Source organism: Necator americanus, chromosome IV (genome assembly GCF_031761385.1).
Source record: "Necator americanus strain Aroian chromosome IV, whole genome shotgun sequence".
NCBI lineage: Eukaryota > Metazoa > Nematoda > Chromadorea > Rhabditida > Ancylostomatidae > Necator > Necator americanus.
In genome coordinates this window covers 3,618,057-3,636,538 of record NC_087374.1, presented here as the reverse complement: position 1 = coordinate 3,636,538, position 18,482 = coordinate 3,618,057, and the positions used below count along the sequence as shown (strand labels likewise).

The 18,482-nt window shown below is 42.3% G+C and overlaps 1 protein-coding gene across 2 annotated transcripts; it reads right to left on the bottom strand.

The window, feature by feature from the left end:
- Positions 1–14,117: 14,117 nt before the first annotated feature.
- On the bottom strand, positions 14,118–18,409 carry RB195_000311 (uncharacterized protein; the record flags this gene model as incomplete). Of its 2 annotated transcripts, XM_064196568.1 has the most annotated exons (7): positions 14,118–14,246; positions 14,309–14,382; positions 16,376–16,480; positions 17,827–17,891; positions 17,962–18,028; positions 18,123–18,147; positions 18,326–18,409. In XM_064196568.1, the coding sequence occupies 7 exons, from the start codon at positions 18,407–18,409 to the stop codon at positions 14,118–14,120; spliced, it is 549 nt and encodes a 182-aa protein (XP_064052448.1). The 2 variants fall into 2 exon arrangements, with proteins under 2 accessions (XP_064052448.1, XP_064052449.1); XM_064196567.1 differs by lacking the exons at positions 18,123–18,147; positions 18,326–18,409 and having other exon boundaries at positions 17,962–18,023.
- Positions 18,410–18,482: the final 73 nt, after the last annotated feature.

The following is an 18,482-nucleotide window of genomic DNA, read 5'->3' as shown; positions in this document are numbered from 1 at the left end:
GATGGGCGAACCACTCTTGGTCCTGCAATTTACAACCCAACTCCAAATTTTTCTGCGGTTTCCTTCACCGCGTCAGATTCGCGGTACGCCGCCGTAAAGTCAAGACGCAATACAGCACTTTTTGCATTTTCAACCGTAAAATATCCGGTTCTATGCTTTCACGTGGTCCTGAACAGAAAGACATCACGGTTTTATCGGTTAGGATGAGGAAGAGGAGAACACGCAAAGGTGAGTAAGGATCGAAGGATGAGAACAAGGGCGCATGAAAGTCTCATTTCTGCAGTCTTTCCCTGCAAATGCCGCAATTTTACCTCAAACACCATCATTTCTTTATCACGGGGGGACAGGAAAGACGTAGAGAAGGGAAATGTAAGATATAATAATGTAAATGAATTAATAACATGCTTTACTGAACTCTAAAGACGAATCCTTATCTCAAAACAGGATCAGAAGTGTTTTTATTCGGATAAATCACAAAAATATCAGTTTTATGGTGACACAAATGATTGTCAATTAGAAGAAGTAGCACTGAACGAGGTCAAACAGTTGGATGTTCTGGATGTTCTTCCAAGAAAGGCGCAAAGGCAATAATTACTTCAGGAATACTAGCAAGCCTTTGGATTTAAAGCTCATACAAACGCAATGAAAATTTAGAAAAATCTCAGGAAAACCACCAATAGAAAATTCTTAGCAGACGCTTATCACTTGTCATGTCATGAGGAATTGCAGCGATTAGGAGGGGGGAAAAGCAGAGAACAATACAGAGAGTGAGGGCGTTGCCTGCATGCACAGTTCTTTTTTTTTTCGGCGACGGAAAGAATTTAGTGCGTCATTCAATTACTGAGCATAAGCAACATCTTCAGAACGTATTTCTTCCGCATTCACGTCGATATTATTAAATTTACACTAAAAGCTCGACATTAACCTTCCTGAACACACGATATTTCACGGATAATACGATAATATCTTCTATAATATGTAAAGAGTATAGTATGTATACTATATAATAACATATGTAAAATGTACAATACCCATAGTGTATAATACGTATGATGTTTAATATATGATGCATAATATGTATAATATACAATAATAAATATTAAAAAAAAATGAAAAAATGAAATGAATCTTGGTGCAGTTACATAAATAGTTGCGTTGGAAGCGGAGCGGTGGAGCGTAGCGGTTAGAATCTAGGGGGGGGGGGGGGGGGCTTGCTGACACCATTCTTCGCTGCAGTTCCCCATGGTCCCACCTCGATTCCAACCGCTGTCTCCACCGCACCGCTTCGAGCGCAGGGCTTACGCAACTGCACCGTGCTTCATGTCATTTTAACCCTCCTATATCTAATATGTATAAAATGTATAACATATAATAATATACATAAAGGGCTGGATATGGCGCAATCGGTTAGAGGTCCGTTGTAGCCACACAGTCGAGAGTTCGAAACCGCCCTGGTGCAAACCAAGCCCTACATCCCTCCGGGGTCGATAAATTGGTACCAGACTTGTCTGGGAGGATAAAAACCCTGACTCGATCATCGGCTGGCCCCCGCAGGTCATTGTATAGGCGAACACGCGTTCCAAAACCTCATCGATTACAAATTCCAGTGAAACGCGTCGGTGCGTCCCAAGTGGATTGATACGCCAGTGACTTTATCCTTTTATCCTTTTAATAAGATATAATAATATATGTAATATGTATAATATGTATTATGTATACTATATAATAAGAATAAAGTGTCTGGCGTTAATCAATCCGCTCGGGATGCGCCCCACGTTCACTTCAGTCCAGAATCGTTTGAGGTTCACGAACGTGTAACTGGCCTCCACAATGACTTGCGGGGGCTAGCCGATGTGTCAAGTCAGTGTTTTTATCCTCCCAGACAAGTCTGGCACCAATTTGTCGATCCCGGAGGGATGAAAGGCTTGCTGAGCACTAGGGCGGATCCAAACCTCCGACTGATCGTGCAGACAGCGGAACTTCTAACCGACTGCGCTACATCTACCCTATAATATACAATAATATATGTAATATGTATAATGTATAATAATATATGTGGTATGTTTAATATGTATAATGTATAATATTTATAATATATAATAATATACGTTTAATATGCATAACGTATGGTGCATATTATGTATTGTAATACAATCATATAATAATAAAATAATAATAATATTATAATAATGTGACGATAGTGATAGAATGTGTTCCAACGCTCCTATACCTTTTTTCAAAACTCACACCTCATTTCTCATAAGTTTCCTATGATGTGACCCTCAGTTGGCGGTCAAACATTTCTTTCGTTCGCGATTTTACGAGTTTAAAAAGTTGACCTGGTACATTGCATCCTTGTGTGTTAATGGCGTAGCTCTCACCATCAGAACACACTGAGCATGAGAGGATTGAGAAACTCCTATGATGGTGTGCATAATTTCACATTAACTTTACTCAGAGAGTTCGGTCACGAAGTGAGAAAAATTAGGTGGATGAGATTGGAGGGGGTTTCCTGTGAGGCGCAGAAGAAAAGTAGTAGACGGGCTTTGGACAAAGTCTGCTCGAGATGCAGTGTTTGCTTTTCATTTTTTCTTTTCTCCTTCTAAGTATAGTAAAAGTGCACCTTCAGGACAACCGCTGTTCTCCAAGAACAGACAGAGGAACTTTGTTTGAGCTCAGCCTTTTCTTGGAGAAACTTAAGAGCACAAAACAGTTTTAAATGAAGGATAACAAGGAAGTCACTAATTATCAGTCATTAATTATTTGTTTCATGTATTCCGACATTCTGTAACTGAGCAAACAGGAAAATACAAACAGTTGCTCTTTAGGACAACTTATTTACAACAAAGGATAAGCACATGAGTATTGTGTGGGGTACATTAAAAGTCACTGAAAATATTGTCTTTCTCGTTATTTTAAAGACACCATGCCATAAAATTGAACATGTTGGGATCTCTACACGAAAAGACAGGGTAGTAGAGATGGAGAAAACAAATATGAGCGCAATCACACTCAACTTCTCGTAATTGCCCTGAAAAACGGCGTGGGAAACGGACTCGGGGATCGAATTCTCCTACGAAGCACCTAGTAACGTGCCGCATTTGCGGGCGCAGTCTATCAGCAAGCGGAGACAATCAGCGGGCTGCTGGTGCTGTCTCGCTCGCTGCGAATAGGCCTGCGTTCGTGTACGAGAGATGTCATTAGTTGTTTCGTGGGAAAATTCGACCACAGATGCCATTTCTCACGCCGTTTTTTCGAGACATCAAGAAGGAATTGAGTGTGATAGCGCTCATACTAGTCTGATATACATCCCGAACTCCTTATTTTCAACGGTTTCGTTTCGCTGGCACAATGTGGAAGTGAAATGTTTGATACTGTAGGTTGTAGCAAGAGTGTAATCAGAGAATGAGTACGCATTGAGCGGCTTTTTCCCTCTTTCTTGGTATACTTGCACTAATTCGGCTTAGTTGACAAGATGTTGGTGAATCATTGGCGAGAAAAAAATCTGGACATGTTCACGTGATAGCGGAATAGTTTTGCATCCGAGACAATGACGACTGTTGAGATAATGTGGACGGGTTGCAGGAAATAAACCGCCGTTAGAGGATGAAATAGTAGTTGATGAGTTTCAGGAACACATTTGTGTGGAATTGAAGCATATATTATTCCCTCATCTCTTTTTTTTTCTTCAAAATATGAAGGAATGAACTGCATGAACAACTGTATTGTACGCAATTACAAGATTACAAGATATGAACACTCTTGAAATATGGCCGAGGACCCATTGGGCATGTTTATGGATTGGAAATCTGCGGTTGAGAAACAGTAAACTGATTAGTAACATAGGTTAGGAAATGAAAAACGAATATAACAAATTTTTACAGAGTATTTAAGAAGTTGACAGAAGTTTTCGAAGATTTATGGATCTGAAGGGGAGGAAATAGCATAAAACACCAAAAATATGGTGATTAACACGTTTTCGCCGGCTTGCATTGACTTTTTTTTTTGGGTATTACTAAAATGTTCTCTGATATAATATCTCTTTGTTCACGTTCATGGATATAGCTCAAATTCTTGGATATAGTTTGATCACATGGTTAGGGAGGTGTTTTCAGCATTCTGTTATGAGCTGCCACTACTATATTCAACATTCATATTTCGAAATTACCACCGTACCAAAAAAAATACCAAAAAATACTGGAAATTTTTGCGATATATGAAAGAAATGTCGTAAAATGTTTCTTTCTTTCCAGGTACAGAGATTTCAAAAGATATTTTGTACGCATAACTGTACAACGTATCAAAAAGAAAGAGTTAGCTGAAGCAGCAGCAGCAGCGGCAGTCGCTGAAAAATATTCGTCGTGGGAAGCCGTTGACAACGCTGTGGGATGCGAGTGACGAAGTGCAACGAACGATGGATGGTTGTGCAGGAGTCGACCACGAAAGATGGGAGGGGCTGTGTGAACGAAGAGGCAGAGCATGTGTATCGGCGAGAAAAGTTGGAATTCGCACGCTCGGCATCTCCCATTTGCTTTTTGTTTGCGTGGGAACGCGGCTCGTTCATTGTCGTCAGAAACGAGCGTGGGAACCGGTCAGACGGCTGCGGCGGCGGCGGCGGCGACGGCTGCTGCTGCGAGAGCGCGTAGCTGCAGCCGCAGCAGCATCAGCATCATAGGGGAGGCCCAGCACGGAACGAAACGAAAAGGTCATCCGTATACCTACCATCGTAGCGTCTGCGGCGATAAAAGCGTTTTGTTCTATTAGGAATTGCAGAAATCTAGGATCTACCAAAGTACGGAAGTGTTAGGTTCCTTGGTTCGTCAAGAGTTCCGTAACTCCAACTTCATAGATCAGAACACGGTTATTACAGGTCAGAGTTAAAAATGCCAGATATTCTCTTAGAACTCTAGGGTTCTGTAACCCCATATACGAAATAGACTCCTTAAAAGAATAAAGCAATCAACACTTTGTTTCAAAACAATGCAGCCACCTTATAAGGACAGAATCTTTATTAAATAGCAACGATCCACCGTTTCAATTTTAAGTTCCATCCTTTTTCTTACTGACAGCCTCGTAGTAGGTAAGGTCTCTTTAAGGTCAGGAAGTTATTAGAGTTCTTCCAGGCTTGACCAAAACCAGAAAACAGTTCTTTGAACGGAATATTCCTGAGTTATATAAGTGCAACAATGCATTCCATGCAACGTCCTTCGACACTGCTACTGACTTCTGCTGCCCCAAAATCTGTCTCTGACACGGATTAATCGGTCGCATACCGTAGAAATCCACAGGGATGGGCAAAATTTTGAAAAAAATAAACATCGAAAATACCATTCCAAAGCAGTTGGGCCCCTGTTTCAAATATATTTTTACAATTTAATTTTGACGAAGCTTCAAAACAGGAGAATTTCCTCAGGATTTCCTTAGTTACTTTCTTACTTCCGCAATCTCCCATATCCCTTGGATATATCCCCGTGGAAGGGATGGATGTTCAGATGATTAGCGGTGATTTCTCAAAACTGGACAAAATGTTTAATGTAGGAACCCGGATGTTATTTAGAACATTTTAGATCTCATAGCTTTTTCCAAGAAGATATATTGTGAAGGTCGGATCCGATTCTTTCAATTTCTTTCACAAAAACTTGCTGAAATCCTGAAAACTTCTAGAAAAATCTAAAGACAAGACTAAAAATTCCTTTGATTCTTTCGCGAAAAACCCATTTCTTTATGAGGGAAAAATCTTCTTCGGACCGATTTCAAACAAAAAAAAACGAACAAAAAATATAGCCACCAGAAAATCTACTAGTAAAAAAATGGAAGACGACGTACGATTGAATCGATTGCATTATCTGTATTCGCACTGATCTTTGATGTGGTTACCAGCAATATTTTAATTTTTCGCGGTCACGTGCGTAAGTTGCGCGATAGATTCTCCTCTCAAGGGATATCTACAAAGGATCTCCTTTACTGAAGGACATCAGAAAGAGAAATGGAGAAATCCCAGTACCAGGTAAGTGTTTTTTCATCTTTTCATCACCTGGTTATTGCGCAACGACAGTGACAGGCAGAACATATCATATGTACAGTTTCTTTTGTTTTTATCGCTTTTTGGTTTTTTTTGGTTTTTTCTAGTTAGTTTTTCTTAGTTTTTGTTTTTTTCAATTTTCAATTTTTGTTCCCTTGACACTTCTCTTCCATGAAAAGTTCCATTAAGTTCGCGTCATATTTTACTCCGAATGACAATAATGAAATGCTGGATTGAGGAATGAGTTAAGAATTTTTTTCCAATTTCAAAAATTACGTAAAACTAAAGGAAAAAAGAAGTATTAGAACAATCTTTGTTCGAAATTGAATTTTCTACTCCGTAGTAATGCATGTTTTGATTTCTTCATCACTTTTACTTTTTTTTGTTAAAATTCACATTAAAATGCAATGTCAGGAAGACAAACCAGGGCTTTTTTAACATCGTCTGTTTTTTCTTTGCCTCTTTGTTTGTGAGATTTGTGCTGTATACGGAATGCGAGTCGAGTGAACTTCAAAAAACACCAGAAAAAAAAGACCGAAGCCATGGAAAATACTCAAAGAAAAAAGACAAAACACACGAGAAAACGCCTTAAAAAATCAAATGAACCGAATCGAATAACTTGTTCAGTGATGGGAGGAAATATTTTAGAGCGAACAAGAGGGAGAACAAGAGCAGAAAGTGCGCTATTGATTAAACTGATGTAGTATTGTGACTAAAAGAAGACCGAAAAAGAGGAATTCTACTTCCAAAACTTTTGAAGTGCTATGACCGAGGAGATGAGGTAATTTTAGCCTCCTTCTTCGCACACATCACAATTCACAGGTTAAACGATTTTAAATGCATCACCCACGAATCTGAGGTGGAGATGCGGCGCCGCACAAGGATGGCGCACTCCAGTCGAACTCCCTGTAGAAAATAGTGAGCCAGAACGCCTGAAGCCGTATTTTCCGGGCCGTTTTTTACGGCAATCAGGAATAAATGGACGGAACCACCCCCCTCTTCATAGTCTCCCATCCCGTATACAAGTACTCCACCTGAAATACCGTACCACCTCAGATTCGTGGAGTGATGCCTTTAACACCTCGATTGAAGACAAAAAATAAAATACACCCATTTGTGCTCCGAATTTGTTCTACTATAACTTGAAAATCAAGAAAGAAATTATTATATTTAGAAAAAAAAGAATAAAGAAAACGGAACAGTGGACCTTACGCAGCGGAAAATCTCTTCTTAATAACAAAAAGCCCTGCCAATCCTTTTTAGTCATGCATTTATTTTTGAATGAAAAAAAAACCAACAACCGAATATTCTGAGCTTAGGTAAAAAAAAGTAATGTTAGAGCTAGAGAGGGGGATGATTGATGTTGTTGATTTTTTTCATTAAATCCTCAATGATCCCTCCTTTCATCTGAAATATTGTGAGATTGGATGTTTCTCTGATCATACATGGAGATCCAGACTATTCTTCAGTCGGACTGTTGATAGGCGGGAAGCGGAGTGATGCTTAATCAGCCCGATTCTATCATCGACCCAGTGACCGCAAAAAACGGCTTGGTATTAAAGGCATCACCCTACGAATCTGAGGTGGTACGGATTTCCGGTGGAGTATTCGTATACGGGGTCGTAGATTATGGGGAGGAGGATGATTCCGTTCATTTCTTCCTAATTGCTGTAGAAAACTGCCCGGAAGATACGGTTTCGAGCGTTCCGGCGCACTATTTTCTACAAGGAGTTCGATTGGAGCGCGCCAGCCCTGTGCGGTGCCGCATCTTCCGGACCGTTTTTTACGGCAATTAGGAAGGAATCGGCGGAACCACACGCCTCTCCATAATCTGCTATCCCGTACACGAATACTCCACCTGAATTCCGTACCACCTCAGATTCGTGAGGTGATGTCTTGGAATATGTTTAGCGGGGTTATGGTTATTAGGTGGCATAACTACTTGTATCGTCCAAGAGTGCGACAGACAACGCTCTGCTCACTCATTAAGTCGTCCACTTTCATTGGGACCTTTCTCGATATCTATAATGAATATTCCACTGAACCATCCTCCGGTCTGTTCAATTAGGGTATAGAAAACGCTAAGTCTCTAGCACCCACCCAAGCAAAACTTCAGCAAAAGTGAACTGACAAAACTAGTTTCAGCTTTCATGTGCCCAGAAGAAGATCCAGGACGCTGAGAAGTCATCGTTTTTTCGGAGAAACATCAAAGATAGTGAAGGATCCCGCGAATTTTGTGCGGAAATCACCTAACACATGTGATTGATCGCAGGAATGTCATTTGCGCGTTTAATAGCGCGAAACATATCGGTGGTACAGACACAACCGCGAAATCAAGGATTTTTATGGAACACATCTAACTCTATGACAACAGCGCCCTTTTTTTTAGTCACGTGTAACAATGAGGCTCAGGGGGAGCCGCACCCTTTTCAACGGTCATTTCCCAAGATTTCCTAATTTTTAAAGATTCTCTGTGCTTAATTTTTGGGATTGATCGCCTTGACTCCCGTTGATCTTCGAACTGGTCGAGCGGGCGCCAGTAATTCTTCCATTTGTCCCGATCGCGTGCCAGAGTAGCCCAGTGGTTCCTCCTTTCGCGTGGGACACGAAGAGCATCATATTTTTCTTTCAAGGACTTCGTGAAGAAATCTGACCATCGGGTCGGCGGTCTTCCTGTAGTGCGCTTAATATCGCGGGGAACCCAGTCGCTCACGACTCTGGTCCAACGGTTGTCATTAAAGCGCATCACGTGTCCGGCCCACCTTATTTTACTTTCCTTGGCAAACGCGGCGGCGTCTCTAATCTTCGATCGCTGACGTAGGAGAGAACTTCGAATCCCGTCCCTCACTTGCGTGAAACGGGATACTTCTAGCATCACTCTCTCAATTGCGCGTTCAATGACGCTCACCGCGTTTTCTTCCTGCTTGCGAAATACCCAGGTTTCCGAAGCATAGGTCAAAGCAGGAAGTACGGCGGTGTTGAAGAGGTGAGCACGGAGCCGGGTGTTCTTGGGATTATCCTTGAATATAGTGCAAATTTAGCTCGTAAAAGTCGATTGGCTTGTCTCAGACGTTAGATACGCAAAAGACGTCGCGTAGTGTATGGGTTAAGGGTCACTTTCTGGATCACTCAACCTCTACCAATATCGAGTGAACTCCAACGAGCCGCACAGTCCATATTACTGCGACATCTGTATTCACCGTTTGCTTAATGCTGAGTTGCTGAATTTCATTAGCTGTGAAGAACCGCTACAACGATCTGTTGGAGAAATTTGGCTCAACATCATCTAAACGCACGCTTTGTACGGCTGGGCTATTCATAAGTTTATTTCCGTAAACCGTGAATGTACTCACGCAGTTTCAGAAATCGCTAAAGGCGATAACAGGTACGCTCTTGAAGGTAAATTCAACATTTTGTTTCCAAGATGTTTACGGATATTCAGCAGACATCTGATCATTGTCAGAATAGAAGCCATAATACCAGTGTGAGGATGGGATTCGAACAACAATCCTATATATCCGGAAATGATATTATTGTATTGAACAGAAGTCGGAGTACGACAATTGTTTGGAATGCATTTACGTGCGGACGAACTAATCATCACTTTCACATTTAAAGGCAGCATCCCACGAAAATGACGATGTTGCGCTCAATTCCTAATCGTTCTGAAAAACGGCGTGAGAAAGTGCTACAAAATTTTATAACGTGCTAAGCTCGTACATCAGCCACGTCTGCGAGCCATTTCCCAAGCCGTTTTTCAGGGGGATTTGTGGGAAGGGTGAAATTGAGCGTGAACTCGCTCGTACTCGTAATCCACACCCCGAACTCTATATTGCCCATGTGAGATCTCCACATCATCAATTTCGTGGTATGCTGAATTTGAGGAAGGAAGAAGGAGAGGAATTATCGACCACCATCAGCTTAGATAACGAGTGTCTACCCCTTCAATATCTAGAACTGCATGCATTTTTATCTCTTGACCAGTCTATCCAACATTTTAAAACTAGCATGGATGTTGCAGCATGGAGCATTGGCATGGGTGTGAAACATCCTCCGCTAGTATTTGCCTTCCTCGAAGTACCCATTTGAAGATTAGAATGATTCGAAGATAAAGTGTTTCTGCTGCTCTTTTTGTTATTACCACTTGTCATAGCTACTGGGCGGGTGTAGTGCAGTCGGTGAGAGGTCCGCTGTGCCCGTACAGTCGATGGTTCGAAGCCGCTCTAGTCCAAACTTTTCATCCCTTCAGGTCACCGACAAGTACCAAACTGGTCTGAGAGGATGAGAACACTGACTTCATCATCGACTGCCCCCGTAAGTAATTGCATAGCCAGGACAACACGTGCTCCAAAACCTCAACGATTACGAATTGCAATAAAACGCGTTGGCGCATCCCAAGTGGAATGATACGTCACAGGTTTTATAGTCACTAGCATTTAGCGTTCCCCTTCTTCATAGTTTATGTTACGTATACACTTACACAGGATTTACCACATGTCATTTTTTATTGTGGTGAATATATTTATGTCGTCGACATTGACACATTTTCGCACAATCAATGCTACGTCTAAGGCACGATGTATGCGGTTTCGCGTAGAGTTCGAATTCGTTGAATGATGAGTCAACAGGCTCGTTTTGAATCACCGTTCCACTTTTTTGCTTTTCCATTATATTGGCTCTGAGTCAAGCAAACCTCGAAGTGTAGTTGCAGAAACTAATGCATCTATGAAACAAATGTTTCAGAGATAAGGAACACTAAACAATTAGAGAGTGAGATTGTTTCTTAAAGGCATCACCACACGAATCTGAGGTGGTACGGATTTCAGGAGTATTCGTATACGAGATCGTAGATTATGGAGAGAAGGGTGATTCCATCCATTCCTTCCTAATTGCCGTAAAAAACGGCCCGGAAGATGCACCGCATGCACAAAGCTGGCACGCTCCAATCGAACTCGTTGTAGAAAAAAGCGGGCCGGAAACCTCGAAGTCGTATCTTCCGGGCCGTTTTTCACGGCAGTTAGGAAGAAAAACACGGAATCACCCTTCTCTCCATAATCTACGACTCATAGGCATAACCCACCTCTAACTTGCACCATCCCAGATTCGTGAGGTGATGCCTTTAAGTAAGCGGCAGCGCTCGAAGCTGCGCAGTGAAGGCAGCGACTGGTATCAATGTGGGACCATCGCGGACTGTAAGGAAGAGTGGTGCTAGCAAGGGTCCCCTTCGATCCTAACCGATACGATCTATCACACCACTTCGAGCGCAGCTGCTTAGGCAACTTCATCGAGCTTCATGTTATTTTGACCCGACTACAGTAAGGGATTAAAGTGTGTGTGGATAAAGTGTCTGGCGTTAATCAATCCGCTTGCGATGCGCCACCACGTTCTCTTGAAATCAGAATTGTTTGATTTTCACGAACGCGTAACTGGCCTATACAGTGACCTGCAGTGGCTGGCCGGTGTGTTAAACTAGTGTTTTTATCTTCCCAGACAAGTCTGACACCAATTTATAGACGCCGGAAGGATGAAGGGCTTCGTTGGCACTAGAGCGGAATCGAACCTCTGATCAATCGTGCAGACAGCGGAACGTCTAACAGACTCCACCACATCCGCCACAGCAAGGAATTATGTAATGAAAAATAGGACAAAGGTGAGGATCCCGAAGTTAATGTTTGGAAACAACTGCAACTTCCAAGAGTATATCATAAAAATTAAAGACAGTACAAATGCCTTGTGGTAAAGTTAGAAATGGCAAAAAATATCGCCAATAGATGAGGTAATATCCAAGCTATCCGGGATTGTTTTCGAAATAAGTAGACGAACCGAAAAGCTCAGCTAGCTGTTAAAAGACGAAGAAGCCCTCATGACGCGTTCCTTTTGTCGAGAATCAGAAAAGATGAGGACTGATTGGACAAAATTGCAAAACGTATCACTTTCCAGGAAGTCCGTCTTATCTTTGATTTACAATGACCAATGACGTCTTCTGTTCATTCGTTATCAATATAAATGAGGAATACCATACTTGGAATGTAATAAAATCTTGTGGTTATCACGTCATTCATGTACTTTGTGTTCGGTATATTTAAAAAAGACATTTTTGCTACAGTACACTTCTAATGCACGCATTGTATGCTGCAGGGTCGTATAGGGTAAACGGGAAATTTTGAATGTACTAGTGGCAGCACTAGGGAGTTGGTAGACAGATGGGAGTGACATCTTTCAGTATATAACTACTTTCCGTTTATTAATCATGAACCAGTGCTTCGGTTCACAACGTTCGTTTACTGTGAAGTCATTTTACACATATGGTGGTAGTGCTTAAAGGCATCGCCCCATGAATCTGGAGTGGTACGGATTTCCGGTGGAGTATTCGTATACGAGATAGTATATTATGGAGAGGGGGTGATTCCGTCCATTTCTTCCTAATTGCCGCAGAAAAAGGCCCAGAAGATACGGCTTCAAGCGTTCCGGCCCACTATTTTCCACAAGGAGCTCGATTGGAGCGCGCCAGCCTTGTGTACGCGCCCATCTTCCGGGCCGTTTTTTACGGCAATTAGGAAGAAATGGACGGAATCAGCCCCTCTCCATAATCTACTATTCCGTATACGAATACTCCACCTGAGAACCGTACCACGTCAGATTCGTGGGGTGATGCCTTTAACGGCGCTCAACTTTGCTACATATCGAGTTTTCACTTACAGACATCCGCAAGTACCGTAAAACATTCGGCGGACAGTTGCTCGGTTTAGGTTCAATGCTGCTGCGTGCCATTGTTGTGGCCTCCTTGTAATTGAGGCCCGAACTGTTCCAATCTTTTCTGGTGTTCGATATTTCACTCTTATGAGGGCATCTTGCTACCTGTTGTGATTGGAAGCCACTAATTTTCATAGCCCACCTATATTTTCTTATTTTCCAAGAGTCTTAATTCCCACCCTGTTGAATTTATGTGCTTTTTGAAATTACTAAATCGTTCGATGTTCAACGTTGAGTACCGCATGGTAAATTGATGATAGTGCGACTGCTTCTCAACGGGAATTCCGGTGTCATTACAATTTAGGACGACATTTCCGCGTTCCAACTTCCCGCGCCATCAATACATGGGTTATGAATTTCAAGGAGACGGGATCAGCTCCAAAAGAAAAGAAACCGCTAGGGTGCCAAAGTACTCAGCAATGAACATCAAAATATCGGATCAACATCGAAATATCGAATCCCCAGAAAACACTGAAGTACTTCGCTCCCCAGTTGCAAGTAGCAAGCATCGGCAAGGAAACACGCAGCTGTGTTGAATCTGAACCGAATAACTGTCTGCCGAATTGAGTGATGAACAGTGATTTAAAGTTTCACCCTTTCACCCTTACCTCTTTTCACCTAAGCTTCACCCTTACGTCCGATTTCCCTTTGAGCAGCAATCATACTATCACCATTTTTGTAAAATGGATAAAAAAAAAGGATGAAGTTTCTGGCGTTGATCAATCCGCTTGGAATGCGCCCCCACGTTCACTTCAATTCAGATTCGTTTAAGGTTTACGAACGTGTATCTGGCCTATACAATGACTTGCGGTGGCTAGCCGATGTGTCAAGTCAGTGCTTTTATTCTCCCAGACAAGTCTGGCACCAATTTATCGACCGCGGAGGGATGAAAGGCTTGGTGAGCACTAGGGCGGATTCGAACCTCCGATCGATCGTGCAGGAAGCGGAACCTCTAACCGCTTCACTACACCCGCCCTTTTGTAAAATGATTTCACAGTAAATGAACGTTGTGAACCGATTTATTGGGTTATCTATTTATCTAAAATTACTAAATGGCAAGTAGTTGTTTATTGAACGATGTCACGCCCACCAGAATACCAACACCACAGGGGCATCACTACGGCATTCAAATTTTCCCCGTTTACCTGTCCCACATTGTAGATACACTTTGCCATTATTACGCAGGATATGAGAGCAAACCCTCTGGTTTGTCGTTTTTTTTTTTAAGATTCAGTCACGGAGTCCTGATGGAAAATTGCTATTTTCAGTGAGCTCTGAGGTAAACAGTTGATTTCCTTTTTCTCCAGTTTTTAAGAAGAGTTACACTGCTCAGATACTGTATTTATTCGGAAGTCTCTTTTTCTTCATCATCTCGGTTTTTTTCAAGCGCTGCTGGGGTGAAGGCGTTCGGTAGCAACTCCGATACGGTCGTCTCTGTAACTTCACCGCCACGTGAGGATCCCATAAGAACCTTCAAGGAACTAAATAAACATAACAGTTGATAAATAACGAAGATTCCACTGGAACCCTTACCCTGCATTCACCGAATTCGATTAGAAATTGGCGACACATCCCACAGGGACTAGCTGGTTCTTCAAGTCGTGTAACTGGAATTGTAAACAACTGAATGCTAGAATGAGTATTTAAGAATTAGCGAATTTTGATGCGCTTAAACATTAAAGACAGTGTACCACGAACTGGCGCAGTTCGGAAACCTGTGAAAAATATAGAGTCCGGAGTGTAGATTACGACTATGGCAGTGGCCTCGCTCAACTCTCCATGATCGTCCGGAAAACCGGCGTGGGAACCGCTTTTGTTCCTACGAGGTACGTGAGAACGCACCTCGTAGGAACGAAAGCGGTTCCCACGCTCCGGTTTTCTCAGCAGTACATTCATTAGTTTTATTTGAATAGGTTGGTGAGGGAACATTATTGATCTCCGACCGTTCGCTCGTGGACGCGGCGCGTGGCGAGCCATTTGACAGCTAAGAACGACTTTTATACCCTAAGTGCAGTTCGATTAAAGCAATTCAGGAGTGATCTCTCCACAACTCCCCTTCGCCAAATGGGTACCCTTCGGTGTGGTGTTAATTCCCTTTTTCTTTGACCTACGCAGTAGCAGTACTCGTATCCAGGCGAAAAAGTGCACAGGTATCAGATAAGAATTAAGAAGAGACTATAAAACTGGTGCGCTTTCTGTGCTGAGAAAACAGTGTTCAAAAAAAAAAGGGAAAAAGTCATCCAGGAAATTGATGTCACTAGGACTCCGTAATCTAAAAGTGTTGGATAAATGTCTCCCCTTTTTTTTCCTAATGGTTTTATCGCAGAATAATGTGAACATCACTCCAGTACTGATAAAGACAGGCGCCTTATATCAGATGACGTGATTTGCTAGGTAGTTAGACATTTGAGGGGTTGTACATATTTTCCATTTCTAAAAATAGGATCTAGGAAGCGTAATAGAAGGAAAGAGACAATGATGGAGAAATCCGGAGAGGTACGTTAGGATCGAGCAACACATACCTGTACAGAATTACATTGCCTTCATCATCTGGATGCAGCCGCCAAAGCTATCACCGAACTTTTAATCCTTCACTTTCATTCTCTTAATTTTTTGGGTCCCACGATGATATACGCATAGTTCTAATCCCACATGTCTGACGTTCTGGATCAGGGCCATTGATCTCATCAACGACGCTATTCTACGAGGTGGCGGACCGATTCTACTGGTCGTAATCTTCTTTTTCTATTACTTTTTGACCCTCAGTCATCGTCATGGCTGCTCTCTGACATCTACTGGAGAGGTCCACTAGGTTGGTAGTGGGATTCTTTAAAAAAATCTTAGTTCTAGTATGATAGAGAAGACATTACAGCGAATGTTACTGAGACAAAATGGTAGGTGATTCAGAATCATTCGTATTTTGTCATATAAAGTCTCTGTAACGGACTCGGCATCCTCTGCTGCTAGGATGCGCTGTGATAGATTTAAAGTCATCACCCCACGAATCTGAGGTTAAACTAAGGTAAACGATACGGTTTCGATGATTCGGCGCGCCGTTTTCTACAACGAGTTCGACTGGAGCGCGTCAGCCTTGTGCGGCGCCGCATCTTCCGGGCTGTTTTTTACGGCAATTAGGAAGAAATGAACGGAATCACTCCCTCTCCATAATCTACTATCCCGTATACGAATACTCAACCTGAAATCCGTACCACCTCAGATTGGTGGGGTGATGCCTTTTAGGACGTCTTGGCTTCGGATGTAGATGCAGTGATGTTACTCTAGAGACCTCTAGGTCCCTTTTTTAAAAGGGAGAAGTTAACTCCGAGAAACGCCAGAGTGGCTCCCGCTGTCCAAAGCGCACGGCGGTCCTGCCCAGGAATACCAACACAAATCGCTTTCGAGGTACATGGTCGCATTATGCTCGAGAAACCCTCTGTAAACCTCATACTCAAGTCTCGAACTCCTTCGCAACGAAGCTGGGGTATCTAAGGGAGTCTCTCTCCAAGTTGCCGCAAACTTCAATATATGTGACCTGAGAATCTGAGAACTTTTGTGAAGTAAACGCATCTGACAGGAAGCTGAAAAAACTGGAATTCTTACCGACAGCGATCGCTTTGAACTTTCGGTATCCTCGAGAAAGTGCGGTGGTAATCGCATTACGTTCGGCGCAGATCGTTCCTCCGTAGGAGGCGTTCTCACAGTTTGCTGTAACACTCAATGTAGGAGTATAAACACGTATGAGTTTAAGAGCTTATTAATGTTGCGTGCATTATTTCCACACAATAAATATATTAAGCGGTAGGTTTTGTAGAAGTCCTTTATGATATGATTTTCCTTAACTCAAAGTTGTTCTAAAATTCCTACAAAACACTGTCGAATTCCGTTACTTCATGGATACTAGTGCTCAAAATTTCCACTCCAGAAAAGTTTGCCTGTGTGCGTAAAGGTAGAGTTCGCGTAGTTGAATTTTTGATGATAAAAGTCTCATCGTCTAGTATTCGCCACAATATTCGAGAAGTTCCAACATTTTCCTTCATTTTTTTAAATGATACTGATTTTAATATTTGATAGAAATCTAACTCACATTCTTTGTGTGGGAGGTTACCTTTAAAGACAGCGCATCACGAAACTGACGATGTTGGGGTCTCTCACGGAGGAAATAGGATTAGGGGTGTAGATAACAAGCATTAACGTAGCCCCATCCAATTCCCCTAATCGTCCTGAAAAATGGCATGGGAAACGCCCTCAATTCTCACAAGATACACTAGAACGCGCCATCCTTGCACACGCTCCGATCCTCTTAGCAACCTATTCATTAGTTTTTTTTGAATAGCCTGCCGAGGAGACCCCATCGATTGCCGACCGCTCGCTAGTGGACGCGACGCGCGCACAAAGGCGGCGCTTCCCCACATGCCTCGTAGGGATAAACGCCTCCCACGCCGTTTTTCAATACGATCAAGGAGAATTGACCTCATTCGCAATCTTCAGCTCGAACTTAATGTTCTCTATCAAATTTCCACAATATGCAATTTCGTGATATGCTGGTTTAATGCGCTGATCACGTAATAATAATATCGTAATAGCGCACGTGTATAACGATATCATCAGTTCGCAAAATGATGGTGATGAGAATTATAGTAGGGTCAAAACGACACCAAGCGCATACGCAATTGCGTACTCGAGGCGCGTCAGTGGTGCGTAGTGGCTAGGAGCGTGGTGAAACCCTTGCTGGCACCACCCATCGCTGCTGTTTGCGACGGTCTCACCTCGGTTACAACTGCTGCCTCCATCGCGCTGTGTCGAGCGTGTACGCAAATGCACCGCAACTACGCTCGTGATTCATGTCATTTTCACCCGACTATACTCAGTATTTGCGACTAGATGCATCGTCTTGATGGTATTTTGGGTGATATTATTTTGCATTCTTCAATAATTCTTGCGAGCTCATCGAAGGAAGTCCATTTAAAGATAAATATGTACTCATCTAGCACCTACTAAAACTGGTATTTCTGGTATTCATAATGCACATATGTAACAATTATATCACACACCTCCAACTATTACAGTATTATCAGCTGTTAAAATTGCAGCTCCAACCGGAAATTTGCTATATGGGCTGAAAAACAGGATCGTTCAGGGTGAGTTCCTGGCTTTGGGAAATCTGAAGCAAAACAAATTACTCGTACCAATAGGCGTGTTTCATCACACCTTTAGCCATTTCTATTAATTTGTCGTCACTGACTGTCATGTTTTCTAGAATACACGAACTTACCGAACGTGGAAAGATCGATTGGATAAATAGAATGAATTAATAAATGAAATAAATAAAAAAGATGGGAACGATAACCTTTTGAAGATGTTCTTTTGTTTAACTGTGAGTAGATTGAAGTGGTGAAAGAGTCTTATTAGTACCCAATCGCTAGCCGACAACAGTCAGAAATGGGAAGTAATCTGGCTTATCCTGTAGTCCTGAAAATGGATAAGAGATATCTTAATGTCAGTCAAGCATATAATCACAGAGAGCAAGAATGTTGTTTGAAGGCAGCATACCACGAATCTGGGGTGGTACGGATTTCTGTTGGAGTATCCGTATACAGGGTCGTAGATTATGGAGACCGGGGTGGTTCCACTCATCTCTTCCTGAGTCACTGCAAGTAGCCACCCGCTGAATGCTGTTTTGTTTTCTGACGATGCCTTCTAATGCAGC